General features: G+C 42.1%; 1 protein-coding gene and 1 non-coding gene across 6 annotated transcripts; both read right to left on the bottom strand.

Annotated features, from left to right (window-relative positions):
• Positions 1-3,707: 3,707 nt before the first annotated feature.
• Positions 3,708-10,451, bottom strand: SLC25A3 (solute carrier family 25 member 3). Of its 5 annotated transcripts, none has more exons than XM_036300555.1 (8): positions 10,297-10,451; positions 9,887-10,047; positions 8,558-8,682; positions 6,502-6,681; positions 5,498-5,679; positions 4,667-4,839; positions 4,129-4,239; positions 3,708-4,047 (listed from the first exon to the last, which is right to left on the bottom strand). In XM_036300555.1, exons 2-8 carry the CDS (start codon positions 10,041-10,043, stop codon positions 3,887-3,889), a joined length of 1,089 nt encoding a protein of 362 aa, XP_036156448.1. In that variant the 5' UTR covers positions 10,044-10,047; positions 10,297-10,451; the 3' UTR covers positions 3,708-3,886. The 5 variants fall into 5 exon arrangements, with proteins under 5 accessions (XP_036156448.1, XP_036156451.1, XP_036156450.1 ...); XM_036300558.1 differs by lacking the exon at positions 8,558-8,682 and adding an exon at positions 8,263-8,384; XM_036300557.1 differs by having other exon boundaries at positions 10,267-10,361.
• On the bottom strand, positions 4,910-5,157 carry LOC118652370. Its single transcript, XR_004966606.1, has one exon. It is a non-coding gene; the product is annotated as a small nucleolar RNA SNORA53 (small nucleolar RNA).
• Positions 10,452-13,952: the final 3,501 nt, after the last annotated feature.

Genomic DNA, 13,952 nt, shown 5'->3' with positions numbered 1-13,952 from the left:
AAGATCCTTCAGTCCGCAGGCCGACGCTCTATCCACTGAGCCAAACCAGCTAGGGCAAAAGAGGTAGTTTTGTCCTTAGTTGTTTAATTCATTTGTTTGAAAATTGAGTGCTCAGTGTGTGCCCAGCACAAGTGTAGGTGCTTTGGGGGCTACATAGCTGGCTAACAAGTATTCCCTGATCTTACAGAACTTACAATTGGCTATGAGGGGGTTTAAGCACGGCTCTGGTTGCAAGAAACAGTTATCCAAGTTATCTCATGTTGGGGAGGGGGAGACGTTTAATCTATTAATTTCATGAGTATCCCAAGGGAAGAATTGTGCTATAACCAGTGCTCGTGGGATCTGGAACCACAAGGGCAGTACCAATAGAGACAGAGCTCTCTCTCCTTCGAAGAGACCAGAGCATCAACCTCACCCAGGCACTTGTTAGAAATATAGAATGTCAGGCTCCACCTCAGAGCTGCTGAGTCAGAATCTGCATTTGTAATAAAATCCTGAGGAAATTCATGTGGATATTGAGAAGGATTGCCAAAGAGAAACTTGAGGGAGGCTGACCTGATCAGAGGCTGCAACGCCTTGGGTGAAGGTGTGGTTTTGCCCGCATCTCCCAGGTTCTTCAAGGCTTATCGGTTTTTCTCAGTCAATACTACTATTCATTTTTTGTATATGTCCTTGCAAGTTTTTCTATGAACATATTTATTTTTTAAAATATATTTTTATTGATTTCAGAGAGGAGGGAGAGGGATAGAAACATCAACAATGGTGAGAGAGAATCATTGATCGGTTGCCTCCTGCATGCCCCCTACTGGGGATTGAGTCCACAACCCAGCAGGGGCCCTTGACTGTTCATGATACCAAATGAAGTGTAAATTATGCTCCATGGAATTATCTTGATACAATAATGCATTTTAGACATGAAAAAAACAATTTTCAGCATTTAAAATACAAATTTATCTGAAAATTCATTTATGAAGAATATTTGTTTCTATCAGTGCCAAATAAACAAGGCACTCATCTTATTTGGTGCTAGTTCTACTCAATGAAATAATGACTCACAAATCTATAATTTGATAGCCATGCTGAGAAGGAACCCTAAAATCTAAATGTCACTAAGCTCATGGTCATGATCTTGTCTTCAAGTCAGATAGCTTCCATGGCAAATACTGGATGAAAAACTTTATGTTCCCTAACAGATGTAAAATTATTTATTTCAATAATATATATGGTCTCTTATTGCCGGGAGCCGGTCCATCCTTGCTGTTTCAAGGGACCTGGCATATATGGCATACTGTTCTTAATATGTTTGCTCACCTTCTTGGCACTATGTGTTTTAACCAAGGTCACCTCTCTGAGAAAGGTTGTTTCCCCAGGTAGGGATTTTCCCCTGAAGTTAGGGAGGGAATAAAACCTCTTAACAAGTGCCAGGCGGGTAATTAATCACTTTAACTATGAACACTCATGCTTAAGCTACATAATCTTTACTCCCTGGAATGGAGATAAGAAACGCCCTAACCTTTGTAATAGAGATTGATAGGATTGAATCAACTGGTATAAATACAGATGTAATAAGACAGCAAGACACAGAACTTAGAACACAGAACTTAGAACACAGAACCAAGAGGCTCAGAACCTAGACACAGAACCTACACAGAATCTAGAGACAGAACCTAGCGAGAGAACATGGCAAAAGATCCTGGACTGAACCTGACTATAGAACATGGCAAGAGAACCTGACTAGAACTTGGTGACTCAACCAGGCTGGAGAACCTGGACAGAACCTGGCTGGAGAACCTAGCGAGGGAACATGGCTACAGAACCTGGCTGGAGAACCTAGCAAGAGAACATGGACACAGAACCTGGCTGGAGATCCTAACCAGAACTTCGCTGGAGATCCTGACCAGAACTTGGCTAGAGATCCTGGCTAGGCTGTTGATCAACTGAACGCTGTCTCCCTGTCATTCCTTCTTTGCCGACTCTGTCCACACCTTTGGGGACCCCTGGACCCGCTGGGGTTGGACCCCAGCATCTTATGAGGGAATGAGGGAGTCATCCTCAGCTGTGAAATTTCCCTGCACTAGTATCAGTGAAAGCTTCAATTGTCAATATAATCAGTAAATCATTGTTTATCCGTAAGTAAAAGTGAGTCACATTATATTTTCATATGTTAATGATGTTTTAATAGTTTCAATCTTGCTAAATACAACCCCCTGGGATTGATTCATAGGTCTTCAAATAATATTGTCCTTCACATGAATTATCCTCCATTTTCAAATCTCATATATACCACATTCCACAAAGAAAGCCAGCAGACTTGTACATCAAATCATAGTATTAGATAAGAATTACAGTATGTCTTGTGTTTTCATTCAGCATAGCTAGCATTTATGAAGTGACTGTTGCAGGCATGGCACATTAGTCCAGAGAAACTCATGAAAACTTTGGAATTGTTGCTTTCTAGGAATCTCAAGTCACATTGTAATAACCCAAAGGTTCATAAGCCCTATCAATGATGAAGGTACACCTCATGGACTCCTATGACCATTGCTAAAAATGTGAAGGCAGGGCTGCCTTTTAAGAGAGAAATAATTCAGTAATATCTGAGGTAAGAACTGTTAGGAGGAGCTGACTTATTAAGCTACCACATTATTATTTGATCTATCAGGAGAGGCATAGATAGCACTTTTGAGCTAGATTCCTTGAAGTTTGGGGGTTTTTCCTTAGCCATGTGGTACCTGAAATTTTTAACAATTATTTTGTGATCTCATAAATGATAAAAATTATATGAAGTTATATAACCTTATGCTAAAGAAACAGTGTATAACTCTAATTTAGCAGCAAGACTGCCATGCACCAAACTTCATGGACATATGGACACTTCTATCCCAAAAAGTTATCATGGAAATGTTAAACTCACTTTGAAATATGCTCAAAACACTTCATGAAGTTTTCACAAAATGGAGATTTAAGCTGTTACTTCTTTTTCAGTCCAATTGTTACTACATATGTATAATTTAGCAAAACTCAGGCTGGTTTTTATTTTTTAATTGACTTTTAGAGAGAAACATCGATTTGTTGGCCCACTTATTTATGCACTCATTGGCTGTCTTGTATGTGCCTTGACTGGGGATTGAACCTGCAACCTTGGTGTATCTGGACAATGCTCTAACTAACTGAGCTACCTAGCCAGAGCCAATATTTTTATGATTTCAGAGGGAAGGAACAGGGATAGAAACATCAGTGATTAGAATCATTGATCGGCTGCCTCCTGTATGCCCCTACTGGGGATCAAGCCCACACCCAGGCACGTGCCCTTGACCAGAACTGAACCCGCGACCCGTCAGTTCGCAGGCTGATGCTCTATCCAGAGCCAAACCAGCTAGCTAGTCATAGGGGATTTTAAAGAGCACAGTACACAATGCAAAAATTCGATTATATGCCAAAATCAACTTCTCAAAATATAATATTTATCCATATTTAAATTGAACAATTAAATAAAATTTTTGAAAATTTAGAATGTTTCCTAAAAATATAGGAACTCTCTTGAGTGACAAAACTTGAGACATGACAATTTATGAGTAGGGATCAGAGGACTGAACCAACAGTGGTGAATTTGCATTTTTCTCTGTAAGTTTTATACTAATTCTTTCCATTTTACGATTAAATCTTTAAAAACTAGTTTTAAAAATAATTATCAAGTCACACACAAATCATGACCAGTTGGATATATTTCAAAAGCAAATTTGAAACTCGTGCCTTAAGCAAGAGTACTACAGTAATTATATCAGGAATAGACGATTTCCTACACTGTCAAATATATAAAAGTTCCTTTAGCACTTCCGTCAACACTGACCAAAAGCGGATTCAGTCCATATGTGCATCGATCTATCTACTCAGTTAATCCAAGCTTCTTCTTCAGAGACTCTGGCATCTCAGGTGGAGGAGGGCGAGGGAGCCTGAAGTAGACCTTCACGGAGTCATAGATGAACCACTGTAGTGCAGTCAGAGTGCCGATCATGATGATACGGGCAAAGAGTCCCTTCCACACACCTGGTTAAAAAATAAAATATGAGTGAAAAATGGGATATACCCGCAAGTGTTATTCTTTCTTTAGAGGAAGAACAACCCTACCTTTAAATCCAAGTCTCTGGAGGACCTGAGTAGCAGTGCTGCCCTTCTCTTTATTCAACACAGACACCACAGAATCAGCAGGGTGAGAAACAATTGCACAGAAGACTCCAGCTGAAAAAAGTCAAGAAATATGATTCAATATGGGGTCAGTTAAGAAAAAAAAAACCACACCACAGCCAACAATATTGACATGACTAAGTAATAAAATTTTGTTCTTAAGAACAAATCAGAATTAGAGTAAGACTGACAAGAAAGGTTATAAAGTGATCTACCCAATCTTTCAAAAGTTTTCATATTCAGCTTTTAATCAACACTTTCTTTTGTATTTTTAAATCTGTTCTAAACAAAACAAACAAAAAACAAATAGGAGAGTAGTCATATCAATGTATTCCCAAGCTTAACCATGCAAACCATGACTCCTGAAGGTCATATGAAATGCTATGGGAAGATAACTTCTTTGGAGTATTTCTTCACAAGAGGTCAGTAATGCAAATAACTGTCTTTCATTTCAGACAAGCGTGATCTAAGTAATTCATACCTATGTAACCGGCCACAAATGTTACAACCAGCTGCTCTCCCTTGGTACATTCACTTCGGGGCTTAGGAACCACAAACTTGTACAATGCTTCAACAGTACGTTCAAAGCAGGCGAACTTCATCATGGTGTATGGTATCTGTCTCATCCACAGAGGAGCAACCCCCTTGTAGAATCTAGGAAATCACAGGATTTATTTTAGTCAGTTGCATATATTTATCTAGCACAATTTTCATCATTAACAGAAGTGTCCGCACACCAGTCAAGTCCTGATAATACAAAAATGGCAGCACAATGGCATGCCATTTGTATCAGAACCTAAGACTAACATGCAGGTATATTTATCTCACATGCCAATGACTCAAGCACCTTTGACTGTACAACCAAAAAGTTGCTGGATGTTTCTTGACTGGAACTACAAGAAACAGTAAAGTTTACAAGTAGAACTCAGTTCAAGATTGGCATCCACAAAGGTGGATCTAAGGAAGCATGTTGTGGCCTGACCATATGCAAATTCTTAACTGTGAACACAGATGACAGGAATTCTAAATAAAGTCTCCCCAAAAGTTAACAGTTAATGTTTATGTCAAATATCAAGTCACTTGTAGACTGACAAATGGTCCCTCCCTCCCTACTTTAGAGAAAATTCTTAATTCAGGGCTCAAACCATGTTATCAACTTATTCTTGCCCTTGGAGTTTATGTTCTATGTAAAGGGGTTGAGGGGATGGACATTAAACAAAAAATTTTTAAAGTCTGGTAGGCTTAATGCTAACAAATGCACTTCCCTCAAATGAGTACCTTATACTATAAATTTAGGCAAATGTTTACTTACGCATTTAAGCCTTCTTCCTTATACATTTTGGGAGCCGCATCCCTTAGAGTGTTGGCATAACCTGGTTGGGTTTGAATTCGAACCTTAGCAGCTTCCATAGGAGCCAGGGCAATGTCAGCAAAGAATTCAGCACTGGCAGAGGCGGCCAAATACAGTGATGTGCGCCAGAGATAGGTGTTTTCCTAAGTGAAAAACACGAGGGAAGTGAATTGGCTATTTTCAATTTTACTTTAAGGGACAGTTCTAGGAAACAGTTAAATTTCAGACATTTTAAGTATTTCTCTATCATACAGTTCATGGATAATACACATGATATGAGACTGAATATGTTTACCTCTCAAAACTTCAATCACAGTGCAATATGACTAGCTTTAACAGCGAGGTACCAAGAATGGTTGATCCCTGAACTACACTAAAGAATCTGTGGAGGAGACTGTGCCATGAGTGACCACTGCTGGAACCTCATTCTAGATCCAGAACAGAGATTGCTTCCTGAAAATTCACCCAAAGACGGCCTGATGGACCTGTCCCTTACACCCCAGATGTGTGGGTTCCGTTGCCCTGCCACAAGCAAGCATGTAAGGCATTTTCCCTTTATCTGGGGCAGGTCACATGCAAGTCTCCCAACCATCTCTCCCAGTCCTAAATAACTCCTAGTGCCTACCATGTGGTAGGACATCCATGCCTCGTCTTGCTGCCACCCAAGACATGCTTAATGTGTAAATTCCCTTAATAAACTCTTGACATAAACTCAAAATCCAACTTTTTGAAAAGCAGCGGTATATAATAAAAAGAGCACTGAAATATAATGATATATATATATATTTTTTTCATCTTGTCGTTGCTAGAACAGACTTATGATTCAAAACATGTTGCTTACCATTTCTGAGACCATTTCCTCAGTTCTAAAATGAGGTGGGTCAGACAAAAATCTAAGATCCTTTTTGGTTTTAAACTTTAAGTTAAAAGCTCAGGACTTTCAATTGCAAAGTTAACTTACATACCTCTCCAAGCATGTTGCTATACAAGACTTTGAAGACTTCATAAAAGCCAAATTTGCAGAGCCCCTGCATAGAGTAGCCAATGAAAGTTGGAGCCCATCCTTTAGCCAAACCACGAACACCATCCTCTTTAAGTGTAACTGAGAATCCATTAAATATGCCTTTATACTTCTGGGGGTCCACCTATATTTAAAACAAAAAGAAAAAAAATGTACCGAAGAGCTAACATTTCTCATAAATACTTAATTTTCTTATTAGTTTTTTTCCCCATTTGGTTCTAAAATAAACTTCAGCAACTACACAAAAGGTAGAACAACACAAGATCACCACATGGTAACAGCTTAGTATCTATAATTATCTTTGTAAATGTGTACATCAAGCATGTCAAATTTGCGACCCACAAGCCGCGAGTTTGACGTGCTTGGTGTACATTGAGGTTTATCTTTCTTTCAGTTAGACTTAAGTCTTGGAGGGTTAGTTCAGAGGGTAAAATGTCTACAATACAAAAATACATAACAAAACTGACTCTAAGAGAATTCTCACCATCCAACTCTAACATTTTAAAGATTTAGTTTCAAAACTACTGTCTAAATAACAGATAACTCTACAGGCATGCCTTAGAGATATTGCAGGTTCAGTTCCAGACCACTACAAAAAAAGATAACATCACAATAAAGCAAGTCACACACATTTCTTGGTTTCCCAGTGCATAAGAGTTATGTTTACACTATACTGTTGTCTATTAAGTGTGCAATAGCATTGTCTAAAAAGATAATGTAAATACCTTAAATAAAAAATACTTTATTGCTAAAAATGGTAACCGCCACCCGAGCTTTTCAGCAACTCATAATCTTTTTGCTCCTGAAGGGTCTTGCCTGTATGCCTGTATATCTCTGATATAGGCTAGCCCATTAAGTAGATTACACTATAAAGTCAATCAAGTTTTGTGAACTTAATACAATCAAACTAAATACAAGTTAAAAAGGTACATCAACATAATGAGTGTCTTCTGACCTCAACTCACTTCAAGACACATGCATAAAAAATATTAAAGGTATATTTCATATCCTTTCTATTAACTAAATGGGAAAAAAATTTTATCTCACTATTTCTGCCAGTACTACAAGGGCCGGTATACATCACCTTCCTCTCCCTGCTAATATTTCACTTCCTTTCTCTTTTAGGTAAGTAGACTTCTAATCCTGTTTGGAACAAATAAATTTTTAAGGTTTGATTATTTTTGCTTCAATAATCCTAATCAAGATATTCTAATTATTTAAAAACCTTTTATGTAAGTGAATATATAAAAAGCTATACCCACAAAATTTTAATATTAAGATACATTTTTAAATCTACATAGCACTCTCTACCTTAATCTTATCAATTAAGAGATGTGAAGTTACTTCACATAATACACAAAGAATGATTACCCACTCTGACATGTAACTGCTTATAAAATGACTACTTGGAACATAAAGAACCAGTAGGTCTTAAAGAGGCACTCTAGCCAGAAATGAGCCCAACAGCAAAAAAGCATTTAGGGCCAGAGTCTGAGATCCAACAATCTACGCACATTCTTATTTTAAAAGAGGCATTTCTTGGATTTAAAACACTAATTAAAACAAAGAAATTCAGGTTTGGTTTCCTACTAAAGTTTCTAGCAGTTCTTCTGTATTCAAATTCTTCTCATTTGTGAAGTCCTTTAAGATTATTTGGAATGAAGTCCCACATGAAAGCTTTTCACATTGTTATCCCAATACAAACCTGCATGCGGCATTTCACTAAATCCAGAGGAACGACGGCGGTGTGTGTGATACCACAACTTAAGACCCCACCAAAGCCACACAGTGCATAAAACTTCATGGAGCCATATTCACAACTGTACTCTGTAATAAGACAAGACACACCATGCATTTTAGTATAAAACTCATGTTATTACTGTTCTCAACTTACCTCCTGGACAGTTAGGTTTCCACACAGCTTGTTAGTAGATGACTACATCTTACAACTTAGCCATGCGCCAACAATATGCTTATTCAGTCCCACATGCAAAACAAACCTGCATTCTGCATTTAACCAGATCTAGAGGAACCAATGCTGTATGTGTTGTGCCACAGCTAATAATTCCTCCAATTCCACAAAGGATAAAGAATCTGCCAGATCCATAGTCACAGCTATACTCCTCTGATTGGGGGAAGAAAAAAAAATCAAGTAAGTATTTCTTCAGATGACGAAGGCCATGGGAATGAAGAGAACCGTTTCCCTGTGGGATAATTGTACTATCGCAACTGAAAAGCTCTGGCCACCTGTTTACAATTAGGTTGAAAGGTGAGTTTCCACCTAGCTCGAGTAACAAGAAATTCACGGTCACAATTAAAACAATCACCAAAAGATGATGAAGATTCCATCTGTGAGAAAAAAAAGTTTCCTATATTAATGATTAAAATCAAACTTCCAATCATTAATCGCTGGTAAGAACACACTTCCGAGTACAGATCAAACTCAGAAGGAGCACTCCGCTTGCCAAATCCTAGGCTGACCCCAGCCACTGACCAGTCCCACCCCCACTGGATTCCCACAGCGCACAGCTGGGGAAACACACATTCCTGCCCTCAAGCCCATGGACTCCGCCAAGGACGCCGGCTTTCCCTTTCAAATGGAAGGACGGAATGCTAGGGAAAGGGTTTTCTACCCACGCTAAAGGCTCAGCAACAGAAACACATACCCGATTTAAGAAAAACAGACCTGAGATTTTACAGGTACGATGTCACCGTGCAGGAGTTACAAGTGCGTTTTCAGGTTTCTCGCACAATTCATTTAAATGGCGTCTAACCACCAAGAATCCCCAGAAATAAGACCAAAGGGATCCTATACCGATGACGTCCTTTCTACGGCCCAGACATCTGATCTGAGGCTGCACCTCGCCGCCTCCACCAGCCGCATTGAGAGAGACCCCGTTATCTCACAATATCCTGGGCCAACACCTAACGGAGGAGGGAGTGCTTTTCAGGAGAAAACTAAGGCCAGATCAAAGAACAGGTAATACCGTCGGACCTGCAGGTGGCCAGGGGTTAGGAAGGAGACTTTACCCAGTGCTGACCCAGCGGACTTACGGCGGCGATAAGGGGCTAGTCAAGGCCTCTCCCCTCTGCTCCCTCGAGGACGCGGAGGTCATGGAGCGAGCCGGGCCTCGGCCTCCCACGCCCTTGACTGGAGAGAAGGCCAAGGAAGGCTCCGACACCCGGCCTGCGAGGAGCGGGCTGACATCCCCCCGCGAGCACCCGGGCGCCGTCCTGTCCTTCCCTGCCCTCCAGGCCGCGCGCAGGCCAGCGAGGCCCCGCGGACCAAGTGGGCATAACGAGCGTAGCGGGGCAGGGCCTGAGCTCACCTTCCACCGCGGCGGCTGCCAGGCTGCGGGAGCGGCGGGGCGGGCCCGGGGGCCCGGCGGGGCTGCTGGAGGGACCCGCGAGGCCATCGTGCACTAGCTGCAGGTGGGGCGCGTTGAAGGGGTTCGCCCGCGCCAGGTGCGCCACAGACGAGAACATCTTCCTAGGAGAGGAGGGGCGGGAGGTCAGAGGAAAGGCAAAGGGCGCAGTCAGGCCGACCCAAGGCACCGGCAGCCTGGGTCCCCGATCGGGGCCTTGGTTTTCCCGCCTCCGCGCCCTTGAGGAGGTCACGGCCGCCTCCCCAAAAGAGGAGGTCGGCCGGGCCTACCGCCAAAGCATCATCCCCCAGGGGCGCCGCTCGCCGCTCCCCGCCACCCCGCACCTGCCGCGCGGAAGGCCGGACCAGACTCACTCCTTAAGATGGCGAACACACCGGCGCTCCGCGGAAACGCAGCGGCTCACAGAGACCGAACGTCCTCCGAGCCCTTAGATGAGTGTCCTTCGCGCATCGTCAGCGTGACGTACGCAGCCAGTCACTACAGTCAGGCGACACCCATTGGCGGAGAAGAGCGCCGCGGCAGCAACGTCATCGCGTTCTCCTAGCAACCCTATCCCCGCCCCACCGGCCCCAGCCCTTCCGGTCCGGCTTCTGCGCGAGAGGATTCGTGCTGCGCAGGCGCGCGAGCGGGGCCGGCTTTTTGAGTGGTGTGGGAGTTGTGCTCGTGACCTCCTCCTCCGTGTCCCTTCACCTTGAAGAGTCTCTCCTTGACGCCGGGGCTTCCGTTCTTTTCCATTTAAGTGAGTCCCGGTATAATAGTCGCTTAAAAAACAAACAAACACGGAATGCTTGATGCGAATCATTTCGGGTGTTGCGGTTAGATTAGAATGTCCCTGCAGTATTTAGTGTCACTTCCATTGACGTGACATGTAGACATGGCTGCAAGACTTTAGGAGAGGATTTTTAAAAGGAAATGTGCAGCAAGAATTCTAAAGGTAGACAAAACAGCTTGCTGCTTCATCACAGTATTTTATGTAACATTAAAACATTCAACACACGCCGTGTAAGCCCTGGGGATCCAGAGATGAGCTAGAGTGAAAGTGGCTGGCAGCAGATGTTTGTGTGTTGAATAAATTTAGAAAACCTTCATTAGATTCAGCTTAACAGAGAAGGGCCTACTTTAATGAAGGGGGAGTTTAGTAGAGGTCAAACCTCTGAGGAAAGAGTGAAAATAGGGAATATAGAAAACCGAGTCCCTGTAACCAAGCCGCTAAAAGTAACATTATGAAGGTTTGAGAGGCATCAATTCTTGTTCCAACGAGCCTGGGAACTTAAACTTTTGAACTTTCCAGTCCATGTATCTGGACATAACCAGGTCTCTGATGACCCCCTGAAAAGGACTCAGGGCCCAGGACCTGACAGCCATCATCCAGACTGCCTGACACCTGACTGATAATCATCCTAGTCTACCTTATGCAGTTTACACAGGACCCTGTGCTTGGTTTAATGCCATGTTGTCACCATTTGAAACTCTTAATAATTTATGAACATGTTAAAAAAAACAACAGGATGCAACCAAGTAAATATGAAGATCTAATTGGCTTTATTAAGCGATTCATGATTCGGGCAACATCCCATCTAGCAACTAGAAGAGTGCCCTGAAGGGCAATACAAAATGGAAGGTCTGTATAGGAAGAAGGATGAGCAAGGGAACTATCAACAAAAGAAAAGAGAATTCTTTTTAGACCCAGATATCTTCTTTTGGGATAAAGGAAAAGGCAAGGGTTTTAATCAGCTGATTGCCTCTTCTTTCTATGGGGGTGGGGGTGGGGTTGGGGGTGGCAGGGAGGAGATAGAAAGGGCCCATGGTACAGAAATACCTTACTGTTGATTAACCAGAAAGTCCAGATGGGTTGATTAAGATTATATTTCTTGGAGAGGTTGAAACTGCAGTTAAGTCAGGCATTAAATCTAGGTCTGATACATTGGGCTTTTAGCATGAGTGATGCCATTTTGGGCCTGTGGTTTTCTTTTTAGCAAACAAGAGATCCTGCATTTTTGGAATGGGCCCTGCAGATTATGTAGCTGGAGCTGGATGGGAATAATGCCTATCTTGCAGAGTTCATGAGAACTCAGTAACATGATTTCTAAAAGTGAGCATTTTTAGCTAAGGAGCCAGGTCGGGGAGGGGGGTGAGTGGATGAGAAGTTACTAAGAGAGAGAGTAGGATAATTCTTGCTAAATTGGTCTAATAGGATTCTTGCTGAAGGCAAGCCAAGGTAATCAGATACCACTTGGAGGGAAGAATTTTATCAACTATCAACTAAACTGACTTGACAGAATTCTTGTTACACTTGGGATCTTGAAGGACATGCCCAATAGCAGGCCTAGTGGAAAAAGGGCTCAGAAGAGCCTAACTAAAGTTTGTTCAAGGAGAGAGTCTTCTTACCTTCTGGGATCTCCTGCCATGGGTACTAGAAGCAATGGGAGGTGTTGACAATTAATTGATCTTGAGGAGGATCAGCAGACCCTGCAAGGCAACCAAATCAGGGGAGGCCATTACAGATTTTACAGGTAAGGAGAGTCTAGGCTCCTCAGCAAGGGAGGAGACTCAGCAGAATTTAGGGGTTTGTGATACCAGAATCATCTGAATCTGCTCATCTGTTCCCATTCCGGTGTTCAGAGGCTCACTGCTCCTCAAAAAATGAAATAAATTCTCTACCTGTAACATGAGACCTGCAAGATTGGGAATTCAGTTGCATTCAGGATTAGATTTGGGGTTTGGTTTTTAGAGATTACAGCCTTGCAGATACTGGAAGGCAGTCATATAAACTTTCTGGTCCTTTATCTCATCTTGAACTGAGACTTTAAAGCCCTAAGCTTATTCCCTTTCCCCCATTTAAGCATAATTAGGAGAAACCAACCAACTCCACTGTATGTCTTATTTTCACTTAAATACTCTATGGAAGTATCTACTTAGTCACCAAAAACCTCGATTCTTTAGCTATCAAATACAGGTGTCCACAAGTGTGATATTAAGAAACTGTTTTGGCTGGTGCATGCCATGGACAACCAGTGTCACATTCACAACTGGTCATCAGTGCCTTTAAATCCAATCAAATTCAGAGAACCCATTATTAACATTTGGCTCTCCTGGAATTATTTCTGTTTTAGAGTTTGACCAGAGAAGAGCAAAACCAGTATGAGTCATATGCAATAAGAGATTTATTTTAGGGATTAGACCTTATGAAATTGTGGGAGCTGGCAAAGTTGCCTCTGTGCCTGGGGTTAGACCTAAAATTGCTGTAATTGATAGGGCTTACAGTCAAGGCAGGAAAGCTGGACATGAAGTGGGGACAAGCAGGGACAAAATGGAACCCACTAAGACAAACTGGACCCCCTGAGCATAAACTAGACTGTGCCATCTGTCTTTATTACCTACATTGATGATGCAGGAGGCATGGTGCTGCACAGGCATCTGGCCCAAGACTCAGAGACACTGAAGAAGAAGGTCCAGCAGTTACTGAAAGAGTTCCACACCTGGCCACTGCCCCACTCCAAGGTGAGCCAGCAGATTAGCAACGATGTGCATGAGCTGCCATAGCACCTCATGTCCTATACTAATCTATTTTTATTTTACTTTATTTTCAGTGAAGTCCTACCAGGATTTCTTGTAATATATTTTATTGATTTTGCAGAGCGGAAGGGAGCAGGATAGAGAGTTAGAAAATCAATGAGAAACATCAGTTAGCTGCCTACTGCATGCCCCCTACTGGGGATCAAGCCTACAACCAAGGTACATGCCCTTGACCAGAATGGAATCTGGGACACTTCAGTCATCCGACTGATGCTCTATCCATTGAGCCAAACCAGTTAGGGCCTATACTAGCCTTTAGAATGTAATACCTGTTACTTCACTTCCGCCTTTGAAATCTTACACAAATTTCCCCTGTGGCCAATCCTCACCCAGAACTGTATTGTGGAGATAAACAGAATTTGAGATGCTAGAAAGATAGAACATCCGAGTGGAACTTTCCAACAAGCATTTGTAAACTTAGAGCTAGAGGTCA

Source organism: Myotis myotis, unplaced genomic scaffold, assembly GCF_014108235.1.
Source record: "Myotis myotis isolate mMyoMyo1 unplaced genomic scaffold, mMyoMyo1.p scaffold_m19_p_3, whole genome shotgun sequence".
Lineage (NCBI taxonomy): Eukaryota > Metazoa > Chordata > Mammalia > Chiroptera > Vespertilionidae > Myotis > Myotis myotis.
The sequence above is the reverse complement of the archived record's forward strand: the minus strand, read 5'-3'. Positions and strand labels throughout refer to the sequence as shown.

What these genes read in the sequence shown, in the direction of transcription:
- SLC25A3 (XM_036300555.1), bottom strand. Translation starts at nt 10,043, where the DNA reads ATGTTCTCGTCTGTGGCGCACCTGGCGCGGGCGAACCCCTTCAACGCG. An exon ending in ATAGCAACATGCTTGGAGAG is followed by an intron (nt 5,680 to 6,501) that starts GTATGTAAGTTA and finishes TTTTTCACTTAG; the next exon opens with GAAAACACCTATCTCTGGCG. An exon ending in CCAGAGACTTGGATTTAAAG is followed by an intron (nt 4,048 to 4,128) that starts GTAGGGTTGTTC and finishes TTTTTTAACCAG; the next exon opens with GTGTGTGGAAGGGACTCTTT.